Source organism: Ranitomeya imitator, chromosome 6 (genome assembly GCF_032444005.1).
Source record: "Ranitomeya imitator isolate aRanImi1 chromosome 6, aRanImi1.pri, whole genome shotgun sequence".
Lineage (NCBI taxonomy): Eukaryota > Metazoa > Chordata > Amphibia > Anura > Dendrobatidae > Ranitomeya > Ranitomeya imitator.
The window spans coordinates 44,640,694-44,654,726 of record NC_091287.1 but is presented as its reverse complement, the minus strand read 5'-3'; the positions used below and the strand labels follow the sequence as shown (position 1 = coordinate 44,654,726).

Genomic DNA, 14,033 nt, shown 5'->3' with positions numbered 1-14,033 from the left:
CTGGGTATGGGCTAGACGAAAAATGAAAATCGTTCACATATTTACCCAGGTGCATCCTTATTGCTGCTTGGGCTGGGCCCTTTTAAAAGTGCATTCTGAACCAGGCCAGTAAGACTAGCAATCTGTTTCTCCATGGCATGCATCCTCTCTCTGCAAAACAAGGGAAGACCAGAATCTGCCATGTAATTAAAAAAAATAATATAAAAATAAACTAAAAATTATCTGGATTGAAAGAGTGGTCCAAAAAACAACTTTTATAGGTAATAGAAGAGACTATAAGTGCCAATAACGAGCACAGGTTTCCAGTATGATCGCAGCACTAGTGAGCATGTGCAACCACTGACCCATTCATGGTCTATAGGAGCAGTGGTCACACATGCTCACTACTGCTCCATCACACAGAGGACTTTGACCTTGTGATTAGTGGGAGGTCTCAGCAGTCCAGATCAAAAGAGATCGCACATTTATTCTCTATCCTGTGGATAAGTGATAAAAGTTGTTTAAAGAACTAACCCTTTAAGTGGTGGTCACAAATTACAGTCTAACCGTTACATACAGATAGTCAGACATTAAAAAAAAAAACAGATTTTTTTTTTCGAAATAGAAACTCAACAATAGGGTGGAAGGGGATGAAATATGATTGTGTCTTCTGGGAACCATTGATGGAGGGTAAGATCAAAATTATGGATGCAGATAACATAATCCTATCCTTAATTCACATTTAAGAACTGACCATTACAAATACATTCTATCACTGATCTTAAAAGTCCAGTCCTGAGTATTGCGTCATTGTGATGGGATGATGAGTGTATACACCAAATTACTTGTGGGCTGGAGAGCTAGGCTTACCGGTGGCCATCTTTCCCAACAACCACCCACTTAGCTTCATCTCACATATTTGAAGTCTCCATCTCTTACCTAAGGCATTATGTTGCTGTACAGCCCTGGTCTTGGCCACAAAGCCTATCTCCGCTAACTATATATTAACCAATTAACCAAACCAATAATCAACAAAAGTTCAAAACTCTTCAAATAAAAAAAGTGTTTAGAAAAATGTCTGTCTACAATATTGGGTGCTCATAGGGAGACTTTATAGCAGTGCACTTTTGGAATAGCATTATTAAAAAAAAGGCAAATAGTATTTCCATAGCTAAAAGCCATATAGACAAAAATTCATGAGCCTTAGGCTTCGTTTACACTTGCCGTGATTTTTGCGGCCCGTTTTTGCGGGCCGTATTGCCATCATTTTCACGGTCTGCTACAAAAATGGGCCGCAAAAACCTTGTGGATCACCGTTTTTCTGGTTTACAATAGAAGGGAAAAAGTAGGGGGGAAAAAAATCGGCAATCCGCAAATACATTCTTGATAGTGCACCTCAAAAACAAGCTTCCATTGTTTTGCTCGTGTCCATAAGCCGTGAAAAATATCGAGCAGGCTCGATAATTTTTCACGGCCGTAAGTAAATACGGTCCTCACGGCCATACGGTGTACGGCGCTCCAACAAATTTATGCGGCCCGGTTTTGCAGCCCCATACAAATCTATTGGGGCTGCAAAAACGGGCCGCAAATACACGGCAAGTGTAAAAGAAGCCTAAGCGTTAACCCCTTAGTGACGGAGCCAAATTTTTGAAATCTGACCAGTGTCACTTTATGTGGTAATAACTCTGGAACGCTTCAACAAATCCCAGTAATTTTGAGATTGTTTTTTCATGACAAATTATACTTAATGTTAATGGTAAATTTAGGTCAATATGTTTTGTGTTTATTTATAAAAAATATCAAACATTTGAGAAAAATTTAAAAAAATTAGCAATTTTCAAACTTTGAATGATTATCCCTTTAATCCAGATGGTCATACCACAGCAAAACATTAATAAATAACATTTCCCTCATGCCTGCTTTACATCAGCACCATTTGTAAAATGTTCTTTTATTTTGTTAGCATTTTAGGAGGATTAAAACTGTAGCAGCAATTTTTCATTTTTTTCAAAGAAATTTACTGAATTTATTTTTTTAGGGACTTATCCATGTTTGAAGTGATTTTAGGGGTTTCATATATTGGGAAACCCCCAAATGTGATACCATTTTAAAAACGGCACACCCTGACATATTGAAAACTGCAGTCAGGTAGTTTATTAACTCTTCAGGTGCTTTACAGGAATTAATGCAAAGTGGCATGACAGAAATGAAAATGTGTATTTTTACCACCTAAATACCTCTAACTTCTGAACAGATTACTACAGCAGTCAGACTCTAAGGCCGCTATTTGGTCGTGAATTGCCATGGCAAACATCAGAACCACAAAATCATGATCTGAGGGCACCAATTGGGACAAAGAGGAAGCCCCCACACTCTGTTAACCATTTATAATGATGTAATCACTATTGACAGCAGCATCTAAGGGGTTAAACAGATATTGACGGTGCAAACACTTATCGTGGCTGATGCAGAAAGTTGTCAGCTATAGTGTACAACCGACAGATGCTGGATTGTCACCTGTATGCGGAGGCCATTCTCTTATATGTCAGGTCAGTTAAAAGACGTATTGGCGGTCATTAAGGGGTTAAATATATAGAGATGCAAGTATTTAATCCTGCCGAAGGATCTGAACCGATAGTAAATCCGAAGACTAGAAAATGTATCTTTGGTGTAAATGAACATCTGGTGTCTCCTGACCTTAAAGAGGACCTTTGACTGGATTTTTTTTTTATTTCAATTTCTTTCAATTAGCACTGCTGCTCTAATTCGGGAACAGTCGTCCTTTTTCGTCTGTGCCCCTCCATTCCAACGATATTTGCCCATGTAATAATGGTGCACATTCTCCCTTCAACCAACTGGGCTTATACTCCCAGAGCTTCTCTGTGGGCATTTCCTTTTTCCCCTCTGATGCTGACCAATCAAAACGCAGCCATACGCACATCGATGTTCTGAGGTACACGCCCAGTTGGTTAATGAAAAAATTATCATCGGAGGTCATAACTTTGGAATGGAGGAGCGCACAAGAAAAAGAAAAACTGTCCCAGAATCTGTAGATCAGTGACAATTGGAATAGGGTTTATACAACAAAATCCATGGGAAAGTCCTCTTTAAGGGTCTGGTTCAGAAACCCCATAGACCAGAGGTGTCAAACTGCATTCCTCGAGGGCTGCAAACAGGTCATGTTTTCAGGATTTCCTTGTGTTGCACAGGTGATAATTTAATCACCTGCACAGAATGATTCCATCACCTGTGCAATACTAAGGAAATCCAGAACATGACCTGTTTGCAGCCCTCGAGGAATGCAGTTTGACACCTCTGCCATAGACAATGAATGCGCAATAATTGTTCCATTTAAATGGGGGCATTTTAGAGCCTCATTTTTGGGACAAGTGATGGCCCTAGATCAGTGGCAATGTTCAGGGTCTCCTTAAAGAAATGAATCATACTACCCAAAATAAACTTTTTCTTTGTAGAAAATATTGACCAAGCTTTGGATGAAATCTCGACTATGTCAAATTTGTCAAAAAAGTCATTTAATTTAGATTAAGATTTCATAATAAAGAGATGACATTTCCTTCTTGAAGCGGCCATAAAGTCCGGCTGTAGGACAAGATATATGTTTTCTAAGCTGCACAGTGAGGATCCCGGTCTATTTCTAGGTTGAGAAATCTGGAAACAATTCTGAGCTTTAAGTAAATTATGACTTTTCAAGGATGATCTTGGCTTTCGCTGGTAAACCACAGCATATATCATTTCTGGCAAAAAAAAAAAAAAAACGACTCGGAATTGGGGTAGAAATGTGAAAACTATCTGTTTTTTTTTTTTCCTGTCGCGAAATTCTATTATTTGAGATGTGGTGAGAGAAGATGAAAGGAAAGTGATGTAAAATTCCTCATATTTGACTCCATCGGGAACAGAGAAGTTCAGGGTGTTATTATCACTGTGTGCCGAGCACTGGAGATTAGGGAAGAGATGCGACGGCTCCAGCCATTCCCGAACAGACACCTATGTTTACAGGATGCTGACTGACAGCAGAGATAATAACATTTTTCTACATACTGTCATTCACTTGTCTGTTTTCTAGTCAGGTGGAAAGCATTAAACCATTCCGTTTGTTTTCTACTATATGTTAAACCCCCAGAAATTTGACATAAAGTAAAATTAAACATTGAAATTCAAGTAACAAACTAGAAAAAGCAGCTTTACACAGCGAGCAAGTAATACCGTCACACAACAGAGTGACCAAATACTACCGCTATAGAGCGGGATCATGTAACTAAATATACTGTGCAAAAATAGTACTGCGATCCAGTGACGAATTAACGTTACCGCATAATATTACCATGCAGCGCCAAAATAATATAGCACCTAAATCCTGCCACTATGGAGGAAGTCTGACACATAATTGAACACATGAATTCAATGCTGTGTCCACATAACAGGGCCATACAGTGCTGAACTAACAATGCCAAATAATACTGCCATTTAATACCAAAACAATACAGCACTTAAATACCAAAACTTATAACACTGTATAACTGAAAATATATAACTCTACCATAGTGTGCCAAAATAACAGTGCCATACAGTGTTGGAATAACAGTGTCATACAGTGCTGGAATAACAGTGTCATAAAGTGCTGGAATAACAGTGTCATACAGTGCTAGAATAACAGAGCCATACAGTGCTGGAATAACAGGGCCACAGAGTGCTGGAATAACAGGGCCATACAGTGCTAGAATAACAGGGCCATACAGTGCTGGAATAACAGTGCCATACAGTGCTGGAATAACAGTGTCATACAGTGCTAGAATAACAGTGTCATAAAGTGCTGGAATAACAGTGTCATACAGTGCTGGAATAACAGTGCCATACAGTGCTGGAATAACAGTGTCATAAAGTGCTGGAATAACAGTGTCATACAGTGCTAGAATAACAGAGCCATACAGTGCTGGAATAACAGGGCCATACAGTGCTAGAATAACAGGGCCATACAGTGCTGGAATAATAGTGCCATACAGTGCTGGAATAACAGTGTCATACAGTGCTGGAATAACAGTGTCATAAAGTGCTGGAATAACAGTGTCATACAGTGCTGGAATAACAGTGTCATACAGTGCTGGAATAACAGGGTCATACAGTGCTGGAATAACAGTGCCATACAGTGCTGGAATAACAGTGCCATACAGTGCTGGAATAACAGTGTCATACAGTGCTAGAATAACAGAGCCATACACTGCTGGAATAACAATGCCATACAGTGCTGGTATAACAGTGCCATACAGTGCTGGAATAACAGTGTCATACAGTGCTAGAATAACAGTGCCATACACTGCTGGAATAACAGTGCCATTCAGTGCTGGGATAACAGTGTCATACAGTGCTGGAATAACAGAGCCATACAGTGCTGGAATAAAAGAGCCATACAGTGCTGGAATAACAGAGCCATAAAGTGCTGGAATAAAAGTGCCATACAGTGCTGGAATAACAGTGCCATACAGTGCTGGAATAACTGGGCCATACAGTGCTGGAATAGCAGTGCCTTACAGTGCTGGAATAACAGTGCCATACAGTGCTGGAATAACAGTGTCATACAGTGCTGGAATAACAGGGTCATACAGTGCTGAAATAACAGTGCCATACAGTGCTGGAATAACAGAGCTATACAGTGCTGGAATAACAGGGCCACACAGTGCTGGAATAACAGAGCCATACAGTGCTGGAATAACAGTGCCATACAGTGCTGGAATAACAGAGCTATACAGTGCTGGAATAACAGGGCCACACAGTGCTGGAATAACAGTGCCATACAGTGCTGGTATAACAGTGGCATACAGTGCTGGAATAACAGAGCCATACAGTGCTGTAATAATAGTGCCATACAGTGCTGGAATACCAGAGCCATACATTGCTGGAATAACAGTGCCATACAGTGCTGGAATAACAGTGCCAAACAGTGCTGGAAAAAAAGCCATACAGTGCTGGTATAACAGAGCCATACAGTGCTGGAATAACAGTGCCATACAGTGCTGGAATAACAGAGCCATACAGTGCTGGAATAACAGAGCCATACAGTGCTGGAATAATAGTGCCATACAGTGCTGGAATAACAGAGCCATACAGTGCTGGAATAACAGTGCCATACAGTGCTGAAATAACAGTGCCATACAGTGCTGGAATAACAGAGCCATACAGTGCTGGAATACCAGAGCCATACAGTGCTGGAATAACAGGGCCATACAGTGCTGGAATAACAGTGTTATACAGTGCTGGAATAACAGGGTCATACAGTGCTGGAATAACAGTGCCATACAGTGCTGGAATAACAGTGCCATACAGTGCTGGAATAAAAGAGCCATACAGTGCTGGTATAACAGTGGCATACAGTGCTGGAATAACAGAGCCATACAGTGCTGGAATAACAGTGCCATACAGTGTTGGAATAACAGAGCTATACAGTGCTGGAATAACAGAGCCATACAGTGCTGGTATAACAGTGCCATACAGTGCTGGAATAACAGAGCCATACAGTGCTGGAATAACAGTGCCATACAGTGCTGGAATAACAGTGCCATACAGTGCTGGAATACCAGAGCCATACAGTGCTGGAATAACAGTGCCATACAGTACTGGGATAACAGTGTCATACAGTGCTGGAATAACAGAGCCATACAGTAACATAGTAACATAGTAACATAGTTAGTAAGGCCGAAAAAAGACATTTGTCCATCCAGTTCAGCCTATATTCCATTATAATAAATCCCCAGATCTACGTCCTTCTACAGAACCTAATAATTGTATGATACAATATTGTTCTGCTCCAGGAAGACATCCAGGCCTCTCTTGAACCCCTCGACTGAGTTCGCCATCACCACCTCCTCAGGCAAGCAATTCCAGATTCTCACTGCCCTAACAGTAAAGAATCCTCTTCTATGTTGGTGGAAAAACCTTCTCTCCTCCAGACGCAAAGAATGCCCTCTTGTGCCCGTCACCTTCCTTGGTATAAACAGATCCTCAGCGAGATATTTGTATTGTCCCCTTATATACTTATACATGGTTATTAGATCGCCCCTCAGTCGTCTTTTTTCTAGACTAAATAATCCTAATTTCGCTAATCTATCTGGGTATTGTAGTTCTCCCATCCCCTTTATTAATTTTGTTGCCCTCCTTTGTACTCTCTCTAGTTCCATTATATCCTTCCTGAGCACCGGTGCCCAAAACTGGACACAGTACTCCATGTGCGGTCTAACTAGGGATTTGTACAGAGGCAGTATAATGCTCTCATCATGTGTATCCAGACCTCTTTTAATGCACCCCATGATCCTGTTTGCCTTGGCAGCTGCTGCCTGGCACTGGCTGCTCCAGGTAAGTTTATCATTAACTAGGATCCCCAAGTCCTTCTCCCTGTCAGATTTACCCAGTGGTTTCCCGTTCAGTGTGTAATGGTGATATTGATTCCTTCTTCCCATGTGTATAACCTTACATTTATCATTGTTAAACCTCATCTGCCACCTTTCAGCCCAAGTTTCCAACTTATCCAGATCCATCTGTAGCAGAATACTATCTTCTCTTGTATTAACTGCTTTACATAGTTTTGTATCATCTGCAAATATCGATATTTTACTGTGTAAACCTTCTACCAGATCATTAATGAATATGTTGAAGAGAACAGGTCCCAATACTGACCCCTGTGGTACCCCACTGGTCACAGCGACCCAGTTAGAGACTATACCATTTATAACCACCCTCTGCTTTCTATCACTAAGCCAGTTACTAACCCATTTACACACATTTTCCCCCAGACCAAGCATTCTCATTTTGTGTACCAACCTCTTGTGCGGCACGGTATCAAACGCTTTGGAAAAATCGAGATATACCACGTCCAATGACTCACCGTGGTCCAGCCTATAGCTTACCTCTTCATAAAAACTGATTAGATTGGTTTGACAGGAGCGATTTCTCATAAACCCATGCTGATATGGAGTTAAACAGTTATTCTCATTGAGATAATCCAGAATAACATCCCTCAGAAACCCTTCAAATATTTTACCAACAATAGAGGTTAGACTTATTGGCCTATAATTTCCAGGTTCACTTTTAGAGCCCTTTTTGAATATTGGCACCACATTTGCTATGCGCCAGTCCTGCGGAACAGACCCTGTCGCTATAGAGTCCCTAAAAATAAGAAATAATGGTTTATCTATTACATTACTTAGTTCTCTTAGTACTCGTGGGTGTATGCCATCCGGACCCGGAGATTTATCTATTTTAATCTTATTTAGCCGGTTTCGCACCTCTTCTTGGGTTAGATTGGTGACCCTTAATATAGGGTTTTCATTGTTTCTTGGGATTTCACCTAGCATTTCATTTTCCACCGTGAATACCGTGGAGAAGAAGGTGTTTAATATGTTAGCTTTTTCCTCGTCATCTACAACCATTCTTTCCTCACTATTTTTTAAGGGGCCTACATTTTCAGTTTTTATTCTTTTACTATTGATATAGTTGAAGAACAGTTTGGGATTAGTTTTACTCTCCTTAGCAATGTGCTTCTCTGTTTCCTTTTTGGCAGCTTTAATTAGTTTTTTAGATAAAGTATTTTTCTCCCTATAGTTTTTTAGAGCTTCAATGGTGCCATCCTGCTTTAGTAGTGCAAATGCTTTCTTTTTACTGTTAATTGCCTGTCTTACTTCTTTGTTTAGCCACATTGGGTTTTTCCTATTTCTAGTCCTTTTATTCCCACAAGGTATAAACCGCTTACACTGCCTATTTAGGATGTTCTTAAACATTTCCCATTTATTATCTGTATTCTCATTTCTGAGGATATTGTCCCAGTCTACCAGATTAAGGGCATCTCTAAGCTGTTCAAACTTTGCCTTCCTAAAGTTCAATGTTTTTGTGACTCCCTGACAAGTCCCCCTAGTGAAAGACAGGTGAAACTGCACAATATTGTGGTCGCTATTTCCTAAATGCCCAACCACCTGCAGATTTGTTATTCTGTCAGGTCTATTAGATAGTATTAGGTCTAAAAGTGCTGCTCCTCTGGTTGGATTCTGTACCAATTGTGAAAGATAATTTTTCTTGGTTATTAGCAGAAACCTGTTGCCTTTATGGGTTTCACAGGTTTCTGTTTCCCAGTTAATATCCGGGTAGTTAAAGTCCCCCATAACCAGGACCTCATTATGGGTTGCAGCTTCATCTATCTGCTTTAGAAGTAGACTTTCCATGCTTTCTGTTATATTTGGGGGTTTGTAACAGACCCCAATGAGAATTTTGTTACCATTTTTCCCTCCATGAATTTCAACCCATATGGACTCGACATCCTCATTCCCTTCGCTAATATCCTCCCTTAAAGTGGACTTTAGACAAGACTTTACATAGAGACAAACCCCTCCTCCTCTCCGATTTTTACGATCCTTTCTAAACAGACTGTAACCCTGTAAGTTAACTGCCCAGTCATAGCTTTCATCTAACCATGTCTCGGTTATTCCCACTATGTCAAAGTTACCTGTAGATATTTCTGCTTCTAGTTCTTCCATCTTGTTTGTCAGGCTTCTGGCGTTTGCGAGCATGCAGTTCAGAGGATTTTGTTTTGTTCCAATCTCCTCACTGTGGATTGTTTTAGAAATGTTCTTACCTCCCTTCTGAGTATGTTTTCCTGGGTCGTCTTTGTTCGAGTCTAATGTTTTTCTTCCCGTCCCCTCTTCTTCTAGTTTAACGCCCTCCTGATGAGTGTAGCGAGTCTTCTGGCGAATGTGTGTTTCCCAGGTTTGTTGAGGTGTAGTCCGTCTCTGGCGAGGAGTCCATCATACCAGTAATTCACACCGTGGTCCAGGAATCCAAATCCTTGTTGTCTGCACCATCGTCTTAGCCAGTTGTTTGCATCAAGGATCCTGTTCCATCTCCTGGTGCCATGCCCGTCTACTGGAAGGATAGAAGAAAAAACTACCTGTGCATCCAGTTCCTTTACTTTCTTCCCCAACTCTTCAAAGTCCTTGCAGATTGTCGGTAGGTCCTTCCTTGCCGTGTCATTGGTGCCAACATGTATCAGAAGAAATGGGTGGACGTCCTTGGAGCTGAAGAGCTTTGGTATCCTATCGGTCACATCCTTGATCATCGCACCTGGAAGGCAGCATACTTCTCTTGCAGTTATGTCCGGTCTGCAGATGGCTGCTTCTGTGCCTCTCAGTAGTGAGTCTCCCACCACCACCACTCTTCGTTGCTTCTTGGCTGTACTTTTTGCTGTCACTTGTTGCTGTGTGCCCTTTTCTTTTTTGCTTGCTGGTATTGCTTCATTCTTAGGTGTGCCATCTTCATCCTCTACAAAGATTTGATATTGGTTCTTCGGTTGTGTGGTTGGTGATTTCTCCATGGTCTTCTTGCTTCTTTTGGTCACATGCTTCCACTCATCTGCTTTTGGAGGTTCTCTGACACTTTTTGCACCTTCTGTGACCAGTAGAGATGCTTCTGTTCTGTCTAGAAAGTCTTCATTCTCTTTGATGAGTTTCAAAGTTGCTATTCTTTCTTCCAGACCCCGCACCTTTTCTTCTAAAAGGACCACTAGTCTACACTTCTGACAGGTGAAATTGGATTCTTCTTCGGGTCGATCTGTGAACTTGTAGCACATGCTGCAGCTCACCATGTAGGTTGTCACATCTGCCATGTTGCTCCTAGATCCTGCTGACTTCCTGTGTGTTTTCCTTCTTGTGTAATCTACTCAGCCAAGCTCTCTTGCAATAATGTCCTACAGGCAAAAATTCGCGCGCCTTACGGCGCGCGGTTTGGTGATGCTTTCGAAGCAGCTGGTCCCGGCTGTACCCAACGATCTTCTAGCTTAGGGAGACTTCGCTTCTCCCAGAAGGCACCTGGAATATGCAAATTAGCCTCCTGAAGCTTGAATCCCTGGTTTGGTGATGCTTTCGAAGCAGCTGGTCCCGGCTGTACCCAACGATCTTCTAGCTTAGGGAGACTTCGCTTCTCCCAGAAGGCACCTGGAATATGCAAATTAGCCTCCTGAAGCTTGAATCCCTGGTTTGGTGATGCTTTCGAAGCAGCTGGTCCCGGCTGTACCCAACGATCTTCTAGCTTAGGGAGACTTCGCTTCTCCCAGAAGGCACCTGGAATATGCAAATTAGCCTCCTGAAGCTTGAATCCCTGGTTTGGTGATGCTTTCCAAGCAGCTGGTCCCGGCTGTACCCAACGATCTTCTAGCTTAGGGAGACTTCGCTTCTCCCAGAAGGCACCTGGAATATGCAAATTAGCCTCCTGAAGCTTGAATCCCTGGTTTGGTGATGCTTTCGAAGCAGCTGGTCCCGGCTGTACCCAACGATCTTCTAGCTTAGGGAGACTTCGCTTCTCCCAGAAGGCACCTGGAATATGCAAATTAGCCTCCTGAAGCTTGAATCCCTGGTTTGGTGATGCTTTCGAAGCAGCTGGTCCCGGCTGTACCCAACGATCTTCTAGCTTAGGGAGACTTCGCTTCTCCCAGAAGGCACCTGGAATATGCAAATTAGCCTCCTGAAGCTTGAATCCCTGGTTTGGTGATGCTTTCGAAGCAGCTGGTCCCGGCTGTACCCAACGATCTTCTAGCTTAGGGAGACTTCGCTTCTCCCAGAAGGCACCTGGAATATGCAAATTAGCCTCCTGAAGCTTGAATCCCTGGTTTGGTGATGCTTTCGAAGCAGCTGGTCCCGGCTGTACCCAACGATCTTCTAGCTTAGGGAGACTTCGCTTCTCCCAGAAGGCACCTGGAATATGCAAATTAGCCTCCTGAAGCTTGAATCCCTGGTTTGGTGATGCTTTCGAAGCAGCTGGTCCCGGCTGTACCCAACGATCTTCTAGCTTAGGGAGACTTCGCTTCTCCCAGAAGGCACCTGGAATATGCAAATTAGCCTCCTGAAGCTTGAATCCCTGGTTTGGTGATGCTTTCGAAGCAGCTGGTCCCGGCTGTACCCAACGATCTTCTAGCTTAGGGAGACTTCGCTTCTCCCAGAAGGCACCTGGAATATGCAAATTAGCCTCCTGAAGCTTGAATCCCTGGTTTGGTGATGCTTTCGAAGCAGCTGGTCCCGGCTGTACCCAACGATCTTCTAGCTTAGGGAGACTTCGCTTCTCCCAGAAGGCACCTGGAATATGCAAATTAGCCTCCTGAAGCTTGAATCCCTGGTTTGGTGATGCTTTCGAAGCAGCTGGTCCCGGCTGTACCCAACGATCTTCTAGCTTAGGGAGACTTCGCTTCTCCCAGAAGGCACCTGGAATATGCAAATTAGCCTCCTGAAGCTTGAATCCCTGGTTTGGTGATGCTTTCGAAGCAGCTGGTCCCGGCTGTACCCAACGATCTTCTAGCTTAGGGAGACTTCGCTTCTCCCAGAAGGCACCTGGAATATGCAAATTAGCCTCCTGAAGCTTGAATCCCTGGTTTGGTGATGCTTTCGAAGCAGCTGGTCCCGGCTGTACCCAACGATCTTCTAGCTTAGGGAGACTTCGCTTCTCCCAGAAGGCACCTGGAATATGCAAATTAGCCTCCTGAAGCTTGAATCCCTGGTTTGGTGATGCTTTCCAAGCAGCTGGTCCCGGCTGTACCCAACGATCTTCTAGCTTAGGGAGACTTCGCTTCTCCCAGAAGGCACCTGGAATATGCAAATTAGCCTCCTGAAGCTTGAATCCCTGGTTTGGTGATGCTTTCGAAGCAGCTGGTCCCGGCTGTACCCAACGATCTTCTAGCTTAGGGAGACTTCGCTTCTCCCAGAAGGCACCTGGAATATGCAAATTAGCCTCCTGAAGCTTGAATCCCTGGTTTGGTGATGCTTTCGAAGCAGCTGGTCCCGGCTGTACCCAACGATCTTCTAGCTTAGGGAGACTTCGCTTCTCCCAGAAGGCACCTGGAATATGCAAATTAGCCTCCTGAAGCTTGAATCCCTGGTTTGGTGATGCTTTCGAAGCAGCTGGTCCCGGCTGTACCCAACGATCTTCTAGCTTAGGGAGACTTCGCTTCTCCCAGAAGGCACCTGGAATATGCAAATTAGCCTCCTGAAGCTTGAATCCCTGGTTTGGTGATGCTTTCGAAGCAGCTGGTCCCGGCTGTACCCAACGATCTTCTAGCTTAGGGAGACTTCGCTTCTCCCAGAAGGCACCTGGAATATGCAAATTAGCCTCCTGAAGCTTGAATCCCTGGTTTGGTGATGCTTTCGAAGCAGCTGGTCCCGGCTGTACCCAACGATCTTCTAGCTTAGGGAGACTTCGCTTCTCCCAGAAGGCACCTGGAATATGCAAATTAGCCTCCTGAAGCTTGAATCCCTGGTTTGGTGATGCTTTCGAAGCAGCTGGTCCCGGCTGTACCCAACGATCTTCTAGCTTAGGGAGACTTCGCTTCTCCCAGAAGGCACCTGGAATATGCAAATTAGCCTCCTGAAGCTTGAATCCCTGGTTTGGTGATGCTTTCGAAGCAGCTGGTCCCGGCTGTACCCAACGATCTTCTAGCTTAGGGAGACTTCGCTTCTCCCAGAAGGCACCTGGAATATGCAAATTAGCCTCCTGAAGCTTGAATCCCTGGTTTGGTGATGCTTTCGAAGCAGCTGGTCCCGGCTGTACCCAACGATCTTCTAGCTTAGGGAGACTTCGCTTCTCCCAGAAGGCACCTGGAATATGCAAATTAGCCTCCTGAAGCTTGAATCCCTGGTTTGGTGATGCTTTCGAAGCAGCTGGTCCCGGCTGTACCCAACGATCTTCTAGCTTAGGGAGACTTCGCTTCTCCCAGAAGGCACCTGGAATATGCAAATTAGCCTCCTGAAGCTTGAATCCCTGGTTTGGTGATGCTTTCGAAGCAGCTGGTCCCGGCTGTACCCAACGATCTTCTAGCTTAGGGAGACTTCGCTTCTCCCAGAAGGCACCTGGAATATGCAAATTAGCCTCCTGAAGCTTGAATCCCTGGTTTGGTGATGCTTTCGAAGCAGCTGGTCCCGGCTGTACCCAACGATCTTCTAGCTTAGGGAGACTTCGCTTCTCCCAGAAGGCACCTGGAATATGCAAATTAGCCTCCTGAAGCTTGAATCCCTGGT

At 43.5% G+C, this 14,033-nt stretch overlaps 1 protein-coding gene across 15 annotated transcripts in view; it reads right to left on the bottom strand.

The window, feature by feature from the left end:
* The window catches only part of KIAA1217 (KIAA1217 ortholog), a 514,478-nt gene that overhangs the window by 39,198 nt on the left and 461,247 nt on the right, over positions 1–14,033 (bottom strand). For 14 of the 15 annotated variants that reach the window (XM_069729573.1, XM_069729574.1, XM_069729562.1 and 11 more), the window contains one exon: positions 46–150. The exons of the other annotated variant lie outside the window; for it this stretch is intronic. In XM_069729573.1, coding sequence (XP_069585674.1) covers positions 46–150 — 105 coding nt within the window. The remainder of the gene's footprint in view (positions 1–45; positions 151–14,033) is intronic. 15 annotated transcript variants of the gene reach the window in all.